Source organism: Lampetra fluviatilis, chromosome 23 (assembly GCF_964198595.1).
Source record: "Lampetra fluviatilis chromosome 23, kcLamFluv1.1, whole genome shotgun sequence".
NCBI classification, from domain to species: domain Eukaryota; kingdom Metazoa; phylum Chordata; class Hyperoartia; order Petromyzontiformes; family Petromyzontidae; genus Lampetra; species Lampetra fluviatilis.
In genome coordinates, this window is record NC_136297.1 from 7,200,082 (window position 1) to 7,220,932 (window position 20,851).

The following is a 20,851-nucleotide window of genomic DNA, read 5'->3' on the forward strand; positions in this document are numbered from 1 at the left end:
GTTTACTCTCAAACACACCGGTGTGCTGAGCTAGTAACGAATTGGCATGTTGTGTTTACGTGACAAACCTTACTAATTGGCTGTGTCGGGTGGTGGCAGGTTTAACGAAATATTTATATTTACGTAATCTAACCCAAAAACCTGTTATGGATGGTCAATATTAATAAGACAGATGTGGGCAGCCAAGGAATTGCAAACGCGTCCAAGGAAAGATTGAGCAATGAAATCTGGTCATGTGCAGGCACAAATTGGATTATTAAAATTGCAGGATTATGATAGATTGTGGGGGACAGAGTGGGAGGATGGCGGCTCCAGCTTTGGTGTTAAGCCTTCATCCAGCAGCGGATTGATCGAGCTCTCTGGTTTCCCCCCTCCACATTTAGAAATATGCGTTTAGACTATTTACGTTTCTTTGCTGCTATAAATGTCCAAATGATAAGCCACCTTGTTGAGCTATCGTTTGTGGCCAGATCGCTTTTGGAAAACAAGTTAATACCTCAGTGGGCTTTGTCTGGTAGGATGTGGGATGGTTTCGTTTCATTTGTATCTGTTTTGGTGAATTGTTTACCTTTCTTGTACTTTGCACTCCTATGTTTTGTTTTAATACTGTTTGTTGCTGTCACGTTCTTACCCACCCCGACTGGACATCTGACATCTGTGAAAAAATAGCTTTATAGCTCATCGGATTCTTCCTGCAGTATAAATAAAAATTCTGATGATGAGACCCCCCCTTTCTCTTTCTCTCTCCCTCCCTCCCTCTTCTCTTGGCGACAGTTGCCACGGCAACGAACCCCCCGCATTGGTCCCTCGCTCCTCACGTCACTGCGGCAAGGCGCTCCCTCTGCAGCGTGGCGCGGTGACGTCGCTGCGGCACGCGCTCGCAGCCACCGCCGCGAGAGGGGGGCGGGGTGGGGGTGCGCGTTGTGACGTCACTGCGGCAGCGTGGTGACGTCACAGCAGCCGTGTGTGTCTCTCTTGACACCAACCTCATCCGTCGACATTTGCGAATCCGAGGAGGCGGCAGAGAGGAAGAGACCTCGCCAAAAAGTCGTCGTTCCACTACGCATTTGGGCTACGTGAGTATAGATTATGTGCCGCTTTGATCTATTGAAGCTCTGCATTTTTATACGGCGTTGTAAATTGGGTGCGCGTGGAGCGTTTCACTCTTGGTTGCAATTGTGGTTGATTTGTGTCGTTTAATTGCTTTGGTGGAAGGCATCGGTCGGTGAATGAATTGGGCATTGAATGCATGAGGGAATACGCAATGGCATCTGCTGTGACGTCTGATACCTGCCCCGTCTTGCCTGCAGGGTTGGCTAGGTGAATGCAGATACGTTCACGCTCTATTGCCCAGTCAGCAAATGTGCACGACTGTAGCTTTGTTGATGTACTTTGTGTCCCTGTACGAGCTTATTTAATCGCTCCATCTCTCCGCGTGGGAAGATCTCACGGCCGGATGTCATCCACTGGCAGCCACTGCCGTCATTGTACTTGACCATCGGCTAACGTCGTACCTGCTCGCGACTTGTCCAGCTGGGATAATCGGCGACGTTTCAGGAAACGACCCTTCACAATTTTCTGATAACTGCCAACGCGGTATGACCAAATTGTTCACTGCATGTATAACAGCCCTATTGCCAATCCACTGCTGAATGAAAGCCCCCACCCCCTCTCATGCCGTGTGGGACGTAGGGGTTGACGTGGGATTCTGACCACAAGTATTGTGGTTAATGCAGACATGATTCCTTGTAAAAGGTTTCAGTTTGGTGTTTTAACATCTTAACACCTGTTTTGTTGCCAGAAAAAAGGGGAAAACCTATTCTCAAATCAATTGATTATTCTGCCCACCACATATCCCCGCAGTGGCCTATCACAACCTGTCGATTGTGGTGATCACTCATCCATGCATGCATTATCCCGACTCAATCCTCATTAGCTTCTGAGGTCGGGTGCATTTTGTGTGATTTGGCCATAGGCAGGTGATAATTCATAATGACAGTCTGGTGAGTCTCAAGATATTTGTAAAGGGGGTCCTGCAATGGGATGTTTGGCAAATTCAATTGATGCCTGACAGGATGATGATTTTATGTATTAAATCCTCGATTACCTTGTAAGAGACTTATGGTCACAATGGGCTCTCACATTTTTTATGAAGGTCATCTGTTGATCGTGATGATGGCAATGCAAATGTTTGGAGGTGGAGTCCTAACCTTGACAGCCGTGGCTATAAATGGCATCATCATTGTTAAAATTACGTCACGAAAATACGATCAATGTGATCATTGGGCTGTATAATAATGGTGAAGGGGGTAGTGTGGGTGATGGCAGTGATGATTGGTATAGACATATAGTAATGCCGCTGATGGCGATGGTAACATTGAGAATTATTATTCCGGATGAAGTACAGTGGCGCAGTAAATCGCACGCTGCGCGAGGCACCCGGTGAGCCGATTAAAATTCCAGGATGCGGCTAAGATCAGTGGTGCGTGATATCCGAAGCAGTCCTGAGCTATCTTCACCGACCGGCACTGACCTACGTGGTCATTAACAAACCCTATGACCGATACGGTGTCTGGAGGCCTTCATTCTTGCAGTGGCTGGACCAAGGGCCATAAATAATGACATTGAAATTAATTATTTTGAGGTGATTAGTAGACATGTAACGGTTCACCACCATCATGATTCGATTGTCACGATTTGAGGGTAAACTTGTGACTCAAGAATCGATGCTTGTAGTTGGGATCTGGAGTGCCTGCAGGGTGTCTATGAACCCCATATAGTACGGAACATACATCGACATATTAAACAATTGATTCCAAAACATACGCTTGGATGCACGTATTGTAAGAATCACTAGGTCTAAATCCAATTGTCATATCCCTAATTACGATAATAAATTGGGTAATGATGGTCTTAGTGATTGATGAAGTGATGACATTACAATGATGATGATTGTTTAACGTGATGATTTTCACTCAGTGCGAGGTCGCTCTATAAAACTAAACTATGAATTTAAATGTTTTTTATTTTACCAGGTAAGACCCATTGAGCTATATAGCTATTTTTCAGAGGCGATCTGGCCACAAATAATAGCTCAACGAAGTGGCTTATCAAGTGCAAATTCATAGCAGCCAATTACTCCAAACACGTGTCTAAATGTGGAGGGAAAACCGGAGGACCCAGAGAAAAATCCACGCGACCACGGGGAGAACATGCAAACTCAAAATATATAGGCGTAGGGGTCATAGTCGAACCCATGACTGCCTGTATACCAGGAGAGGGAGTTAACATCTCACCACGGTGGCTCAACTGCCTTTTCCCAGCCATCCGTGTTCAAGAACAGCCCCAAGACCATCCTTTCTTGCTCTGCTCATGACTGCCTTTTTTGTTTAATATATAAAGTAAATAAATAAAAATACATCCAACGTGTTTCCACCGTGTTTCTGCACAGGGTCTTGAAGATCGGTCACATTATTGAAAATAACTCGTTATGGTTGTGAACCTACCCCAGCAGGTTGTGCTTGAGACACAGCCACCATGTCCATCCTGAAGATCCACGCACGGGAAATCCTGGACTCCCGGGGCAACCCCACCGTGGAGGTCGACTTGCACACGGAGCGCGGTGCGGCAAACACTGAAACTGCTGAGGGTCGTGGGATTGACGTGCAGGCAACTGCGGTAGTGGTGGCGCTGATGTTGTTGACGCTGGAGCAGTGACGTGGTAGTTACCACGCTACACTACGAACCCCAGTGACCAGAACTCAATTCCTGACCGTGGACATAGTCAGTGTTGAATATCTGAATGGGACCTGGGTGTCTCCTAAGAATTTTCGGATTTAAATCAGTACCTGGTGCAGTTTGTAAACATCAGCACTGGGGAGACAAATTTGGTCACGTGTGGTGCTTGGCCACAACACTCACTTTATGAGTGTTCTTTCGGCCTTAGTAGGTGCTACCTAAGAGTACTTTTCCTGACAAATAACTTCATTTCCACAGTTGTAATTCTTTTTTTTTTATCGCGCAAGGCTATCACTAAGGTGCTATGTTTCACAGACGAATATTTGTCTGAAGCAGTTTCACAGTAGGGCCAATGTTGCAAGGCGGTTTTATCCAATTCATTAAATTATGCAATTAATTAAATTAAAACGCTATATAGGGGCATCTTTGTCTTTGTTTCAATAATGATAGTTGTGATAATTGATAGTACTGGTGGCAACGGTAACTTTGGTGGTGGTAGTGGTGGTGTTAACATGCAGCTCCTTCATAATAAAGATTTTTTGGGTGAGGTAGCGCAAGTATAAATGTGTCGAAACCCTCCACCACCCGACACGGCCAATCAGTAAGGGATTTGTCATGTAAACAAAACGCCAAATAGCTACTACTTCAGCCCACCGGTGAGTTGAAGAGTGAATCCACAACATTTACAATCTGCGTAGTACGACATTTCGCTGGTAATTACATCCAGCATCATCCGGCGATTTGCCAGAATAGTGAAGCAATCCACCTGCTTCCGGTCTTAAATTGAGCAGCAGGACGACGTCATCACTGAACCCAATCAGGTGCAGAGATCAGAGGCGGAGGAGGGGGGGGGCGGTATTGTAATTATATACTAGATTAGTAATCAGTTAATTAGTATGATTCCTCGAAAATGAATTGGAATTGGAATATGTATTACTTAATAATTGAACCCAATCACTGAACCCAATCAGGTGCAGAGATTAGAGGCGGAGGAGGGGGTTATTGTTATTATATACTAGATTAGTAATCAGTTAATTAGTATGTGTTTCCCCTATAAGGAATTGTCATATGTATTACTTAATAATTCGCTTCCAGGCCCTAATAACAGCTCCTAATAACTGGATTGATGATTCAGGGATGTTCCGGGCGGCGGTCCCAAGCGGGGCGTCGACTGGGATTTATGAGGCTCTGGAGTTGCGAGATGATGACAAGGGGCGCTACCTGGGCAAGGGTGAGGACATCACCACCACCATCATCACACAGCAGCAGCAGCACCACCCAGAAATAACATTGTCACCACTATTAGCATAGACATCAACAATACAGTAGAACCTCGGAGATCGAACGCACCAGAACTCGAACAAATCGGTGTTCGAACGATATTTCTGAACATTTTTTGCCCCGGAAAGCGAACGAAATTCGGAGGTCGAACGGGCAATCGCGACTTGAAAGAACCTGTACGGTTGAGATGCGTATGGCCAGCGTGCATGACGCTTGCCCAGACAAAAGGTTTTACCACCTCCTCCTCCTCACCACCTTCCACTCAAGCCATTAACTCTCCCTACTACAGGTAAAGTGAAGTTCAATGTTCATTTATTTCATTTATTCCATATATTTATTCATTTATACTTGGTTCTTTCGGTAACGTCACGTAGGTATAAAAATAAAAATAAATAAATCACGACGTTTCGGGCGCAACACAAGCGTCCGTCATCAGGTAAAGAACCAAAGAGTATGGATTCCTGCAGTCACAAAAGCTTCAAATCAAGATTTATTCATTTATTCCATTTATTTATTGTGTTTCTTGTTTTTTTGTATGATTTTATGCATGTAATTACTCTAAACTTCGTGTAAAAATGCTTTCTAATGAGATATTTCTTGTGTCTGGAACCAATAACATTAACTCTTATGGAGAAAATTAATTCGGTGTTCCAACAAATCGGTGTTCGAATGGCCTTCTGGAACGAATTAAGTTTGATCTCCGTGGTACCACTGTATCATCACTATATTGCGTCAGAGTTTCCCAAACATAAGTAATCGCAATACACCATGGTACATCTGTTTATGTTTACCGGTCTTCTTTGTTCAAGTAAAAATGAAGTTGTTATAAGCAGTGCACGTCTATTGATTGCTAAACATGTCCCAATTGACATAGAGAGTGCTGATTCAAATTAAGGATGCTCTCTACTTAACGTGTGGCACACACCCACAACAACAACAACCAACAACAACACACACGTACACATATATACGCATACAAGATGTTGCTCTTGTTTTGAATTTGTACTCTCTTATGTCGCACGGCACACGTTCAATAAGCATCAGGCACGTTCGGTGTGCAGTGCTCTAATTTGTATTTGAATGAAGAAGGCTGGTACACATGGGTGGGTTTTGATGACTGGACTTTGGGTCACCCTAATCTATTGTCACCAGTTTTGTAGAGAGGTCAACATTAAAAGTACGTGTGGTACTCGACAGGGTTTCAGACAGGTGGACTTCAACAAAGCTACTGGAAAACAGGTTTCTAGACTTTCGATACAGATCTGCGGCATGGGATGATAAACATTCACGGAAGTGTAGAGTAAGCAGTTACAAATTCAGAACAGGATGCGGCAAGAACGCGTTGTAGACGCAGTCGGGAAGAGGAGGCTGCGATAGGTGGAGCACATGTGCTTGATGGAGGAGGTCAGGTGATCGAGACGGGCATTGCAGTGGCACCCAGAGGTCGACAACCGAGGGGTAAACCTAAAGCCAGACAGCGGGAGACTGTAAGAGCAGGCCTTTGTGAATGGTTTTCAATTTGGCATCAGCTGTAGTATGTATGTATGTATGTTGAACTTCATTCGCACCGTACGCAGCCAACCACGCTAATCGGAGGTGCGGGGAAGGATAGCAAACTAAACACAACAAGAGTTTTCAATCTATATTTAAAAGTACATAGCTCCAGTGGCTTCCTGATATCGGAAAGAAGAGTGTTCCAGATGGATGCAGAAGCGCATCTGAAAGCGTGGGAATATATATATCAAAATGAAGTTATCGTGAAGTGATAACCGTCACAAAAAAAAAATTGAAATATACAAAATTAAGTGTCATTGATTCCAACAACAGCAACGTCGTGTTTAGCATTGTTGGTAGGTAGGTTAGTGACAGTTATTGAAACCAGATGAGAGCCCACTGAGACTGAAAGTCAAAGCAGACCTGAATCACGCAATAATAAAGCATACAGGTGAATAAATAGTCAAATATAGCTTATAGGTTCCGGATATCAAACACTACAGAAAAAAAGCAATACAAATACAGTTTATGTGTTTTAAAAATTAAACATTAAATGAGTAGTGGTGCACTGCGCTAACCACGATTTCGATTCACGGCCATGGCTAACACCGATGGTCAGTGCTATCTGATCCAGTTGTACCCCCTACTGCCCCCACTTTACCAACCTGCAATGACCAGCGTGGTGAAGTGTGCTCAAACAAACCCATCACTGACATGGCATCGGGAAGCCTTCACGCAGCGGTGGATTGACAACTGGCTGTAAAATGATAATCATGATTAATATGCTTAACAATGGCATATGGTATGATTCAAAAGCACTCATGTTCATAATCTTCCAGATAATGATCCCATTTCACGTGTAAGGCTGGAAGAAATCGTTTTCTAAACGTGTTCCTCCGTGTGCCGGTGTCACGTTGTCTGCAGGTGTTCTTCAGGCTGTGTCGCACATCAATGACACCATTGCCCCGGCCCTCCTCAGCCAGGTGGGGGTCTCTTACCAGTCCAATTTAACAGCGCACATAACCCCGCTTTGCCCCGTGCCAAAATTCAGCCGCGGGTACTCGGCTCGACAGAACGCGCCCGCCAACCGCGTCATAAAATAACTCCTGCGGTCTGTGTTTGTTTTTATTGTTTGCAAGCCGCGTATCGCTATAGCAATATAATGAAATGCCCTCTGATGTTTTTGCACGACGTTTTGCAATAAAGTATTTGGGTGGCCCCATGGAATTCGGGTAACGTAACTGTTTATGGCTGCGTTGCTGGTTCGTGTTACGTACTTTTTGCTGTGTGGCGCTGTTGTGCTGTGTGGCTGCTGCTTGCTTGCAGAGCTTTAGTGTGGTGGAACAGGAGGCGATTGATCAATTCATGCTGGACCTCGATGGAACTGAGAACAAATGTGAGAAATACAGATTCATTGCCTTTGAGTACATGTCATCATCATCAGCATCGCTTCCACTGCAATCCATTCACCTTTCAAACCGTGATGCGATGGATTTTTGAGATTCAGAATTGCAATTTGGGGCTGGAGGGATGACGTGAACCCATTCAATGTGTATCGAAATGTATCATTATTATTTGATTCATTGGATTGGAGTATGAGCATAATCATTTATATAACTACATTTATGCATTGTTCCACTTATAATAATCCTCCATAAGAAACTATCCATACATTCCAAAGCAGGAACCTGGAGTAAAAGTCACGACTCAATAAGGCTTTCCTAATGGTCTATTGTTATATATTTACGTTTTTGGAACTAGTTTTAATAATTTCCAATATAGTTTGTCGATTGGCATGTTGCTTATGGTGGGGGGAAATGTGGGTACTCCCAGATCTCCTGGCCAGCGTGGAATAGTAGGCCAAAACCCTCTGGCGTGTCCTTCGAGAGCTCCCTTAAGTGGAGGCCTTTTCACCAACTTTTATATCACGGCTGTAAAGTCAGCATTGCACGAATTAGGATTGCAATAGAATCCCTTTGAATCAGATTGCACAAAACAATGTTCCATTGCAACGCATGCTCAAGCCAACGATTGAAGTTTCTGGTTGTAGCAACACTATCTAGAACCGCCAGGGTGTGCAGTAGCAGCGTTTATTACTTTGATGATGGCGCCGCGGTGGCTAGAAGTTGACTACCTCGCCTGGTATACAGGAGGTCGTGACTTCGATTCCGACCCTGATGCCTTATTTTTGGAGTTTGCACGTTCTCCCTGTGGTCGCGTGGAATTTTTTCTCCGGGTCCTCCGGTTTTTCCCTCCACATGTATAAACACGCGTTTAGAGTATTTGGCTGCTATGCATTTCAACATGACGAGTTATCGTTTGTGGCCAGGTCGCTTCTCAACAAGAGCTATGTAGCTCAGTGGGCCCTACCTGGTGAAATAGAAAGTTTAGTTTTTAGTTCAGTTTCGTACTTGCAGCTCACTGCCAAATCTCAATGGGTTTGTTATGCAAGGCTGCATTTTTGTTTTACTGACTGACGAATCCTATGATGTCATGCACACACAGCCTTGTTTAACATCTGCACACTCATTCCATGCTCCCTACGCACTGGTTGCATGCAGCTTGAAGCCACGCGCACATTTAATGCGGGGGGGGGGGGTGTTGTTTTTTACGAGCTGCAACGTTACATGATTGAACACCAACAATGTCAGGGGTAATTATATTATCACAGTTATTGCTTCGTAGATAACGTCGCCTGTGCTGCTGTGCTGTGTTGTGGTTCTGCAGAGGGCAGTAAAGTGCAATATACTGTTGTGCTGTACTACGCTTCCAAATGTATGCTCCCCCTTCCTTCACCAACCCACACTGGCTCGTGTGGTGAAATATGGTCAACAAACCCCCTTGACCCACACGGTGTGGGGCTGCCCTTGTCCAGTAGTGGATTGACAAAAATGGATAGTAGATTCACTAGGTCATATCTAGGGAGGTATTTATATTTCCAATAATTTAAATTGTTCACGTTGTCATTGGCACATTCAAAAACTACCATCACTAACGACGGCATTCATATGAAAGGTGAAAGCCAAACGTTAGGCATACTCAAATGAATGTTGGCCGATAGCTCCTCTATGGGCACTCCTGAATCGGGAGGAGGGTATTCCACATTGCTGCTGGCAGGATCGGCATAATCCAGATAGCAGCCACAGTCATGTAATAATAAACAAGAAAGGACAACCATGCGTTTGCATAGATTCAGTTACACTTGCCTACATGCATTAGTCATCGGGGGCATTTAATTAGCGACAATAACGTTACGTTTCAAGCTGAACAAATGAAGATGTCACATGTTACGTTGTGTGACATTGAGAGGTGACGTCACAGTTAATAACATCGCCCTGGGCCAGCAAAGGTCAATCTTTTTATCGCTTTTAGGCAACCATTGTATTAATATTGATGGTTTTCTCTGGGGTAGTAAGTCCTGACTCGAAACAAAATTGTATTGAAACATTTTGTTTGGATTTGATTATATTTGTAGTAGTATTCAGCAGAGGTGTGGACTCGAGTCATGTGACTTGGACTCGAGTCAGACTCGAGTCATGAATTTGATGACTTGCGACTCGACTTGGACTTGCATAACAATGACTTTGTCCCACCTCTGGTATTCAGGAGGCTTGACGACGGGATCGGAGGCACACTTATTTATTGACACCAACTTGTGTACAGTAGCGGATACACACAGTACTTAAGGGGTTAACGTCCCCTTTACTCAACTAACAGGGAGACACGACATCTAACCCCGCTAACCTAAGCCCGAGTCCTCCACTACGGAGCTAAGGGAGGCTACCTATCCCAGCCCTGGTCAAGCTGGGATCCCGGCACCCTGAGTCTGGGCTCTCGGGGCCACGCCACCGGCTTGCCCTGGTCGGCCCTGACAAGGACAGCGAGCCAGGGGAGCTCCGGGGCCTATGCAAGCTGGTCTTCGGTCTTCGCTGGTTAAAGCTGATACTCCGACCTCGAGCACTCCGGCTCACCACCTTTTATAGTACTCGGCCCCCGGGAGGGGCCCGTGGGGGATGCAGGTGCGGACGTCGGTGTGAGCACCTCCTCTGTGTACGGCCCTAACCACGCCCCTTGTGTTTGTTAGCCATCCGCGCCCATACACAATTGCACCTCTACATATTTATAAAAGTTATCATCCCCCCCCCCGTTCCCCCCATATCCCCCCTGTTCCCCTCCCCCACCCCGATTATTACAGACAAAGCTAATGCATAAACGATTTGGTTGTTATGATTCAAGATAATTGAATCATAACAACAAGTCGCATGAGTCAAATGCCAGTGAATGCGTGTTGTCGTTGAAGAAACCTTTAAATATAAAACGACACTAATAACTTAATCTAAAAATTCAACTGAAGAGATTTAAAAAAATGTGGAGTTAACATCTCACTCATGATGATGATGATGATCTGTTGTTGTGGAACGGGCAGCCAAGTTTGGAGCGAATGCTGTGCTTGGCGTCTCGCTGGCCGTGTGCAAGGCCGGGGCGGGCGAGAAGGGGGTTCCGCTGTATCGGCACATCGCAGACCTTGCCGGGAACTCTGAAGTCATCCTGCCTGTCCCGGTGGGCAACTGTACAAGCATCTGCGTGTTGTATTATACGTACATCTGCTTGCGCCCGTGGGTTTCTGTTTAGTCTAAAGTTGTTTGCGCACTCCGATACGAGCGTGGCGACCCGCTTTCGATTCCAGCATATGGCTAACATCCGTGGGGAACATTTGAATATTTGAACCGAGGAGGACTTAATCTGGTGCCATGTGTAAACATCAGCACTGGAGAGGCAAAGGCAGCCCAGCGTGGTGGCGGCCACACCACCCCGTTGTGCGCCGTGATGGCCTTCATGGGTGCTTCTCACAGCATTTTCCCATAACAGACTGTAGAAGTTGCTTGGGGGATCTTTGTCTTGTGAAAAAAAACCTAATTTTTATCACGAATGTACTCTCGGCATCATGTCATGAGAGGGAGTATCCATTTTGATCTCTCGCAGAACAATGCAACCCTAAAATGTATAGACTGGCCCACAGAAGTGAATATCACAGAGCTACCGCTAAGATCCCTTCAATTTGACCTCTGGTCCACACAGTAGGGGACACGAAGAGTTATTTATTTGCCAAATGACAGTCGAATTATATATTTTGTTCTCAGAGCTGGAGTTTATCAAAATAAAGTCCAGAACCAAATTTAATATGATGGGATTTTTCTTTGCGTGCAGTCATTGGTGACTGGGCTGAGACGAGCAACTCACTATAAAAAAAAACCAATTTGAGAACACATTATAATCACAGTTGGCTGCCTGGATTCTTCGTGTATATGTGTCTCAGCATTACTATTACAATTCAGGACTTTTATACAACCACTTCTGAAATGGTATGTTTTGTCTGTCGATGGGTACATTTTTCTCATCTGTATGTGTGTCTAAGTGTTTTAATGTGTTACCCTTATCATATGTGTGTGTGCATATGTTCACGTTTGCATCTTATTTTTTTAAATACATATTTATGTCCGCATTTGTTCATGCATTTGAATTGCCGAGAATTTAATTGGCGTTGGCGGGTCTTTGAGCGTGCATCGATAGCTCAGTTCACATTGACATTTTTACATCTGCGTCTGTGTATCAATGTCCGAGCGTGTGTTAGTGCTTTCTCTGCATGTGGGGATCAGTAGTGCAGTGGATAGCACGCTGCGCCACGAACCCGGTAACCCGAATTCGATTCCTGCTCATGGCCAACACCTAGGCCGACTTAGCCTCAAATGAGTATCTGGCGTGGTGCATAGACATCGCCACTGGGGAGACAAAGGCGGTCGGGCGTAGTGTTGGCCTCCCACACCCTCTTGTGCCGTGCTGGCCTTCATAGGTGCTCGTGGACAGTACTTGCCCCAACAGTCTATTAAGGCTATACGGGGGACTTTTGTCTTTGGCTCTACATGTCAATGTCAGCACCCACCACTGTGCTCAAATACATTCGCCCATTGGCTCCTGTCCCATGTAGAGATGGGATATCAGACTATTGAAGTAAAATCACTCTCCTGATTATTGGTTCAATTACCAGACTAATCGGACGGCACAAAATAGTTCCAAACATGTGCCGGCTGGACGGGAGGTGATGGGCGTGGCTAAGTCATCGGCATCATCATTGATCTTTGTCACACTGTGCGTTGCTCGTTGAAGGGTTTTCTACCTTCGGTAAGCAGGATGAAAGGGGCGGGTTGTGGCAGTCAGAGAGGATGGCTTTGGGGGCAGGGTGTCTCCTGATTGGTGAGGGGTTCGGATTGACAGGAGTGCATGGAGCTTGGGTAAGGGGAACCAGGTGACAGGAGAGGAACGAGCGGGAGGAGTGAGGGACGCGCGTGTTGGCTGTGCGGCGTACTGAGTACGAGTTCAAACATTTGATTTGCTGTAGTGAGGGCCATTGGTGCCTGGAATGAGCTAAGTAGTGACAGAGGACATTTTTGGTAACGGAGCAAAGTGTCAGTTGGAAAAGAAACATAGCGTAGGGTGTCAGATATTCAAACGGCATCGCGGCCGTGGTGGTGTGCTCGGATGTATTGGTGAGGCGGCCATTTTGTCGTGGAGGTGAATTTTCGCTGCGTCAGTTTTGGATGAGGCGGCCATCTTGAAGAGGACAGTCTGAAGTTGGAGCCAGGAGTGTTGGTGACGTCAGATTGCTGGCTGACGAGCACAACCACCTGGAGTCTTATTGTGGACAGCGGTTATGTTCACCTGTTCACCACCCAAGAGTGGATCGTCACAGAAAACCATGAAAGTAGCCCTCCCGAATGCTGAAAACTGCGGGGGTTTCGACAGCTGGGGACACTTGTGGGGAAGAAGGGAGTTGACCACCTGAGGGCTGTGAAGTTGTCGTTGGAATGTTTTATTTAATCTATTCAAGAACTGGGGGAACGCTTGATACGTACCCTGGATGGTTACTCCGCAGTGGTCATCTTTCGGCGTTCGTATTTGAAGAAATCCGTGAAACCGGAATTTGTTGGGTTGCTGTAGGATTGTGTTGCTTGTTGTTGCTGTTATGATGGTGATTTGGGTTGCTATATTTGCTGGTGATATTTTCACTCCCCCGGGAAGTAGCAAACGTGCAACTATTAAATGATTTAATGACTGTATTTTATGGGTCTTTTGGTAAAGCCACGTAGATAGAAAAATAAAAAAAATATCACGACGTTTCAATCGCAACACAAGCAATCGTCTTCAGGTGTATGTTTCTATCTACATGGCTTTACCCAAAGACCCATAGAATATGTATTCCTACAGTCACGAAAGTGAAGATTTAAAACTGCAAAAAAATTGTATTTCAGTATACTAACAGTGATCCTTGTTATACTCTGCACACGGTCATTGGGTGTGTCATGTAAAACGGGTCCCACCATAAAATAAACCACAGCAGTGCGGGTACTAGAGCTAGGGTCGGCGATGGACCGAAACCCGCAAAAGCTCATGTCGCAAAAGGACGCAGCATTACACCGGTGTCATTAAATTGAGCAAATTCACAAAAAAAAGGTGGCCTGGTACAAATTTTGGTTGATCAATCGGCTTAATAATCGCCCCAGCTCTCATCCAGATGGGAGACCTTAACCAATCGCCAATCCCTCGTGCCTCCTCCAGGCATTCAACGTGATCAACGGCGGCTCCCACGCCGGGAACAAGCTGGCCATGCAGGAGTTCATGATCCTGCCCGTCGGGGCGGAAAGCCTCTCGGAGGCCCTGCGCATGGGTGCCGAGGTCTACCACTCCCTCAAGGCCGTCATCAAGAAGAAGTATGGCCAGGACGCGACCAACGTGGGCGACGAGGGCGGCTTTGCCCCCAACATTCTTGAAAACATGGAGGGTGAGTGCCGAGTGCTGAATGAGGGTGCTGTGAAATCCTTCCTGCATCCCAGTGGTGTAGCTGTCGAGTGTGCAGGCAGTGCAACATCACTGGCCGGAGGGTCTCAAGCACTTAGCTTGGACGAGGGGCCCCAATTCATGGTTTGCACCAGGACTTATTCCATTGCTGCATCCCAAAATCCCTCACCCTCAAAACGCCGGATGATCCAAATGACGCTGCCAAACTCCTCACTCCCGCACTACTAAGCAAGATCACGTCACTCCAATGGTCGACTGATGTGCTCACCCCACTGGCTCTTAATCCAGTCCCAGATTAACTTTAAATTCTCCCTCATTGTTTTAATCATCCACCATAGAGTTTAACACGTCGGCTTTCGCGACCAATATCATCCATAATACAAAAAACCTATATTATGGATCCCCCATAGACTACCCCTGCATAGTTCTCCCCTCTCAAATCGTTCTGCTCCCCTTAATGAGCCCTCCGCTCCAGCAAGCAAGGCCTTCTGTCAAAGCCCCCGCTCATCCTTCACTCGGTGGGAGGCCACTCCTCCTCTGCTGCTGCCCCCGTGGTCTCAAACCTCCTCCCCCAAGGCCATCGGTGATCTCATCTCCCTGCCCCCATTGAAGTCCGGACTTGAGGCTTTCCTCTTCTCTGGTTACATCTTCTTCCGTACAGCGTCTTGAGATGTGGTTGCAGTTAATAATAATTACGATAATGACAATAATAAACGGCAATTTGTCAATTTCACTGTGGGAAATCTCCCCGATGTTGTGGAAGTTCATGGTGGTGGTGTGGCCAATGCTTTACCATGTGGTTGAATGTGGACTGAGGAAGGGGGTGCCCAGAACACAGACATAACCCGCCGCTGATGTTAGCCTCAATTAAATTAACCCCAAGTGAAATTTTTACTTGAAAATATTATGGTTACTGTTGGCATGGGACATGGAACAGCAATCATCTCCATTGGCATTCCTTGAGCCTTCAGTGGAAATTCTACATTGATGGTTGATGGTAATACGCGCCGTGCACGTGCATTGCCTTGTTGCCTTGTCAGCCCTGGACCTCCTCACCCAAGCCATAGGCAAAGCCGGCTACACCGACAAAATTGTCATTGGCATGGATGTGGCCGCCTCCGAGTTCTACCGCGACGGGAAATACGACCTGGACTTTAAGTCCCCCGCGGACCCAGACCGCTACATCTCTGCCGACGAGCTGGCAGACCTGTACCGCACTTTCATCAGCGACTACCCAGGTGGGTGCGGTGGGCACAGCTGTGGAGGCCAGTGGCTCATAGGTGAGCGAGCCTGGGGTTATGGTGCCATCTCACCTGCAGTTTATATTATGTGGCCAGATTACCCCTGCATGTGCCCGATCACGTCAGATCTCGGAAGCCAAGCAGGGCTGCGACAGGTTTATGCTTGGATGGGTGGCCACCAGGGCTTTCCACGTGTTGCAGGCGTGGGGATGTGAGGTGGCCAAAAGATGGTAGTGTTGAGTGTCACCTGCTCGTATCTGTGGATTTCTCCAGGTTCTCCGGTTTTCTCCCACATGAAGCCAAACACTCAGTCATGGAATTGTCCAAATATTCCCAATGGCAGATCCTGCTGAAAACGAGTTTTCAGACTCCGATAGGCTTCCCTGGGTTAGTAATTAAATGGGATATTATTTGGGTCTTTAGGTAAAGTCACGTAGAACTATTTTTTTTACAAAAACTACTTTACCGAAAGACCCAAAGAATATAAATTCCTGCAGTCACGAAAGCTTTAAGTCAAGATTTAATTAAATGAGATATTTGGAAAAAAAGAGGTACAGATTAGTGGGCACATGTACAGACATTATGACGTCAAGACACCATGTGACTCGAACAGAAAATCTAGTTTCAGAAAACTGTCCAAGTTAATTTGCAAACAATCACTTATCCATACCTCTCACTACCCAGTAACTCTCTTACCCTTCCATTTAATCTCCATCCATAAACTCACCAGTGCTCACCGACCAGCATGGCCGGGGGTCTTGCGCTGTGATAAATGCCCTTCCATCCGCTCGCCCACCACCTCCGTAGTGGTGTCCATTGAAGACCCGTTTGACCAGGACGATTGGGAAGCATGGTCCAACTTTACTGCCAACGCTGGCATTCAGATCGTTGGCGACGACCTGACCGTCACCAACCCCGCACGCATCCAGACCGCGGTGGATGTCAAGGCCTGCAACTGCCTGCTCCTCAAGGTCAACCAAATCGGCAGTGTCACGGAGTCCATCAAAGCGTGAGTGTTGTCCGCCAACCCCGTGTGACCTATAGGCAGTCCAACTGTACCAGGTCCCATAATCTGATGGGGCCTAGGGCTATGAAGAGGAGACAAATTGGGCATTGGGGGGTGGACCCCGTGGAATTCTTTGCACCAGGGCTCATGCCAACCATGCTAGAGCAATTAAGTCGGGCACCTAGCTCCACTTTGGAGTTGTCGTGGCCCAGTAATGCAGCCATGGGAACCAGGCCGGGCCCAGTTGCCTAATTTGTAAAACCGGACCGGTCCGCTTCAAAGTGCGGCCATGGAAATACAGCACGATTTTTTGACCTCATGTTGCGGGTGTCGGCAGATGCAAGCTGGCGCAGTCCAACGGCTGGGGAGTCATGGTGAGCCACCGCTCGGGCGAGACCGAGGACACCTTCATTGCTGACCTCGTCGTGGGGCTGTGCACTGGCCAGGTGAGCCATTCACTGGGTGGGTGGTGTGGCGCGTGATCAGCGGTGGTGGGAAGTGGCGAGCGGTGGCGAGCAGGAGGGAACGGCTCTGTTGGAATCTTCGTGTTCGTGTGTGTGCAGATTAAGACAGGTGCTCCATGCCGGTCTGAACGTCTGGCCAAGTACAATCAGCTGATGAGGTGCGTCAGCTTTCATCATTTTTTACCACCACGATTGAACACCATCGTTTTCCACGCGAAGAATTTTTTCCATTATGAATCGTTCGCAATACGTAGTATGTTATTTGAGAACATCACTTACGAAATGTACTAAATATATGGGAGGCGAGCAGCAGCACAGTGGTTAGTGCACTGCCCTCACCTTGGTGAACAGAGTTCGACTCCCATCCATGGTTAACAGTCCTGGGTGCACACCTTCACCAAGCCACGATGACCATTGTGGTGAAGAATGGGCAAACGACCCCATGGTCGACACGTCATGGGGAGGCCTTCTAACAGTTATATTAGTGATGCCCTCCAATTGTATTTTCTTATAAAAATAGATCCATGTTTCACTCTGGTCTTACATGGTTAAACATGTTTCCATCTAATATGATGTTCAGTGGTGTAGTGTAATAAAATAGCGTTTTGGGGCATAAGCTCGTCATTATCTGTCACATTGGTGGGTTTAACACTCCCAACAATGTTCTAAAGTCAATTTGACCATATTTTATGTCAATCAGTGTCCGCTTATAATATTTAATTTGAATGAACACTACTTGTACATTTACATGTACTTGAAGATATATAAAGGATATTTAAACATTTATACGATTTCTAAAAAGCCCAAAGTGATGTTATTAGTCGTGCAATGAGGCAGGTGGGCCGTGTGAAGGCTACCATCTCCCTACCATTGCCAATACAACTGTGGTACTCCATTAACCGTGTCAGAACAGCAACTGGTCGCTACACACACCACTTGCATAACGGACCATGTCGCGAACAACTGCATTCTATGCCCGTATATTATTCACGCAAGTCCTGAAGCTATCGGATCGCTCACAAGCTTAAATCTAGATGTATAATCAGCACCTGCTTGCCATACACTAGAAGAAGACTTATTAACAATAAAAACAACTGTTGCTTCTCCATTGCAGGATTGAGGAAGAGCTGGGGAAAAAGGCGCAGTTCGCCGGCAGGAATTTCCGCCACCCCCTGGCTTGAAAATCCGTAATGCAAGCCCTTCCGTAGAAACGTGCACGTTGAAACCTATAGCACCTCCTACCTCCCCCTGTTACCATCACCTCTCAGTTGTGCTGCCCACCACATATTCACTCCCCAAGTAACACGAGTAGCACAGAATCCACGTGGCGGCTTGAAGAAAACTGAAGTTTCTGGTGACCGTGTTAGAAGCAATGGCGTGGCGGGGGTGCATGAGGAGAGATTACCAGAAGTGGCCCGAATGGGGGACAAATGTATCCGGAGCGTTTAAACATATGAAACTAAAGCGAAAGTGACAAATAGATAATTAAATAGGGAAAGATTGTTGGTCAAGGCGGATAGGATTTGCTGAATAAGTTTGCTTGGAGTTGTTAATATCGAGGGCTCAAGAAAGGTGTGAATTGGCTTGTGACACAGAACCTACTAAACAAACACCCAGATCGCCGATAGCTGATCAGTTTGTTGAAAATGTTTATGAAATGTGAGTAATAGCTTAAATATTGAACAAATGTGAAACTAGGACTTAAACATGAAAATATAAACTGAAAAATACTCATCTGAACAACGTAATAATTGGCTTCAATTTTGAGAACACTTGATGGTAGTTATGATGGTTTAGCCTGTTTAGTGCAGTTGGGTTGTTGGACCCTGAGAGGGATGGGAGCATCGTGTTTAGTCGGTTCACGTTGTTCAGTGAGTTTGCTGGACCGTGAGAGAATGTGAGCATGGAGTCTGCAGGCCAGAGCCCTCCTCTCTCACCTCCTGAAGAAATGGGCCAAGGCGTTTGAGTGCAAACTTGAGTGAAGGAGCTGGCCGAGGGTACAGAGTGTTGGCGAGGTGTAGTGGGATCAGTGGCTTTGGTCATGATGACATATATGTATGTACGTATGTATGTATGACATCTTGACTTGAGAGTGTAGTTGTGACGACTCCTGTTATGAAAGAAACAAAGCCCAGACACGTGCACAGATGTTATATACAGAGATATACGTGAATGTTATGTAAAGCTACTACAAAAAATAATCGTCCGACAAGCCTTTTAAGTCTAATGGCTCATCAAGTTAATTGTGATCCCACGTCCATCCCGTTTGTGAGTGTTTTCTTCGTGTAAATGTGTACGTGTGTAAAATAAAATGAAGTGCTGAAGAAACCTTCCGTGGAACCAGCGAGTCCCTTCATCATGCTACACTGTATATTATCAAGGTTTTGCTGGCTGGCGGGCGTGCGGGCAAGTGCGTGGCGGTTATGTCACCGCACACAGCTACGTGATGACGACATCCGAATCCCACACGCCTTCCCTGCACCCACCCTCCCATGCATATGTGCAGGCAGTGATCGTTTTAAGATGTTTTTTTTTGTTTAGATCGCGTAAATATATAAATGTGTCGTTAAAACCCACCACCACCCGACACAGCCAAGTAGTAAGGGGTTGTCACGTAAACAGAACGTGGCCAATTCGTCACTAGTACAGCACTAGTGTGTAGTGTATAGTGTAGTGTATAGTGCAGTATACTAGTACAGCACTAACCCGTGTGTTGGAGAGCCAAAGCACAACATTTACAATCTGAGTACGACGTTTCGCCAGTAATTACAACGAGCTTCATCAGGCGGCAGCCAGATTTTTGGAGAAGTCTTACTGTTTCGTTTCTTATATAGAGGCGTAGATGTGGTGACCACGCTTCTGCGTCCTTGTGCCACGTGGGGGGCGGGGATTACTGAGGCAACGTACATTATGCATGTCCATTATGCGAGCCCTTTGAACTTGTCTTTCCTGTCTAATGTGTGTATTAAAATAGCCGTACCGACGGTAATCCCTATTGAAGTATGCTACCCTTCCTAGGCATGCATTTAAATAATGTATTATTTGATTATTTGCTTCCACGCAGCACTAAGGCGCTTGCTATCCGATCGGTTAAAATTATTTTTATTTCTTTACATTTTGATAGATTCTCTAATTAGTCTTGGCCAGTAGTAGCTGGTTTTGCACAGAACTTCAACATTATCAACATCCATTGAGTGTCCTTGTTGATGACTTGGCAATCATTGCCAAGTTATCAATTCCAAAGGAAGAGTATACCTGATCAAACCAAGGGCATTAAAACCACCAAGACTTTATGGGCTACCAAAAATTCACAAACCCGATGCCCCATTAAGAGCCTCGTTAATACAATAGGCTTTGCCACGTACGAATGAGCACAAAACGTAACGAAACAAATACAGCCCTTCATCGGTAGGACCTCTTCGTTAATCAAAAACTCTGAACATCTCGTAAATATAATGAAAGATTTTAAGTTTAACCCTAATGATATTCTCGTAAGTTTTGATGTGACTGCTCTGTTCACGAGGGTTCCGGTCAACGAGTCAATTAGATTACTCGACACTCTGGTAACGAACAAAGGTCTAGAAAAATATATCCCAAGACTAGCTAAACACTGTCTAAAGAACACTTCTTGTGGCATGGTGACTTCTATAAACAAAAGGAAGCAGCAGCAATGGGCTATCTTTTGTCTCCTGTGATAGCGAATTTGTGCATGTTTAGTGAAATCGGGGATGTCACTGTATGGTGCCGGCCCAGAAGGGCCGTGCCGTTCGATG

At 46.0% G+C, this 20,851-nt stretch overlaps 1 protein-coding gene across 2 annotated transcripts; it reads left to right on the forward strand.

Annotated features, from left to right (window-relative positions):
• Positions 1 to 945: 945 nt before the first annotated feature.
• On the forward strand, positions 946 to 19,411 carry LOC144940683 (alpha-enolase-like). 2 transcript variants are annotated; one of them, XM_078866992.1, is made up of 12 exons: positions 946 to 1,076; positions 3,515 to 3,622; positions 4,874 to 4,969; positions 7,438 to 7,496; positions 7,840 to 7,909; positions 10,940 to 11,073; positions 14,128 to 14,350; positions 15,408 to 15,605; positions 16,416 to 16,617; positions 16,952 to 17,060; positions 17,178 to 17,236; positions 18,193 to 19,411. In XM_078866992.1, the coding sequence occupies exons 2-12, from the start codon at positions 3,538 to 3,540 to the stop codon at positions 18,257 to 18,259; spliced, it is 1,302 nt and encodes a 433-aa protein (XP_078723118.1). In that variant the 5' UTR covers positions 946 to 1,076; positions 3,515 to 3,537; the 3' UTR covers positions 18,260 to 19,411. The 2 variants fall into 2 exon arrangements, with proteins under 2 accessions (XP_078723118.1, XP_078723117.1); XM_078866991.1 differs by having other exon boundaries at positions 947 to 1,076; positions 3,512 to 3,622.
• Positions 19,412 to 20,851: the final 1,440 nt, after the last annotated feature.

Bases quoted from the DNA above. Each gene is read 5' to 3' on its own strand.
- LOC144940683 (XM_078866992.1), top strand. From the start codon at position 3,538: ATGTCCATCCTGAAGATCCACGCACGGGAAATCCTGGACTCCCGGGGC. The intron at 4,970-7,437 runs GTGAGGACATCA...CGTTGTCTGCAG, and splicing joins GGGGCGCTACCTGGGCAAGG to GTGTTCTTCAGGCTGTGTCG. The intron at 15,606-16,415 runs GTGGGTGCGGTG...CCACCTCCGTAG, and splicing joins TTTCATCAGCGACTACCCAG to TGGTGTCCATTGAAGACCCG.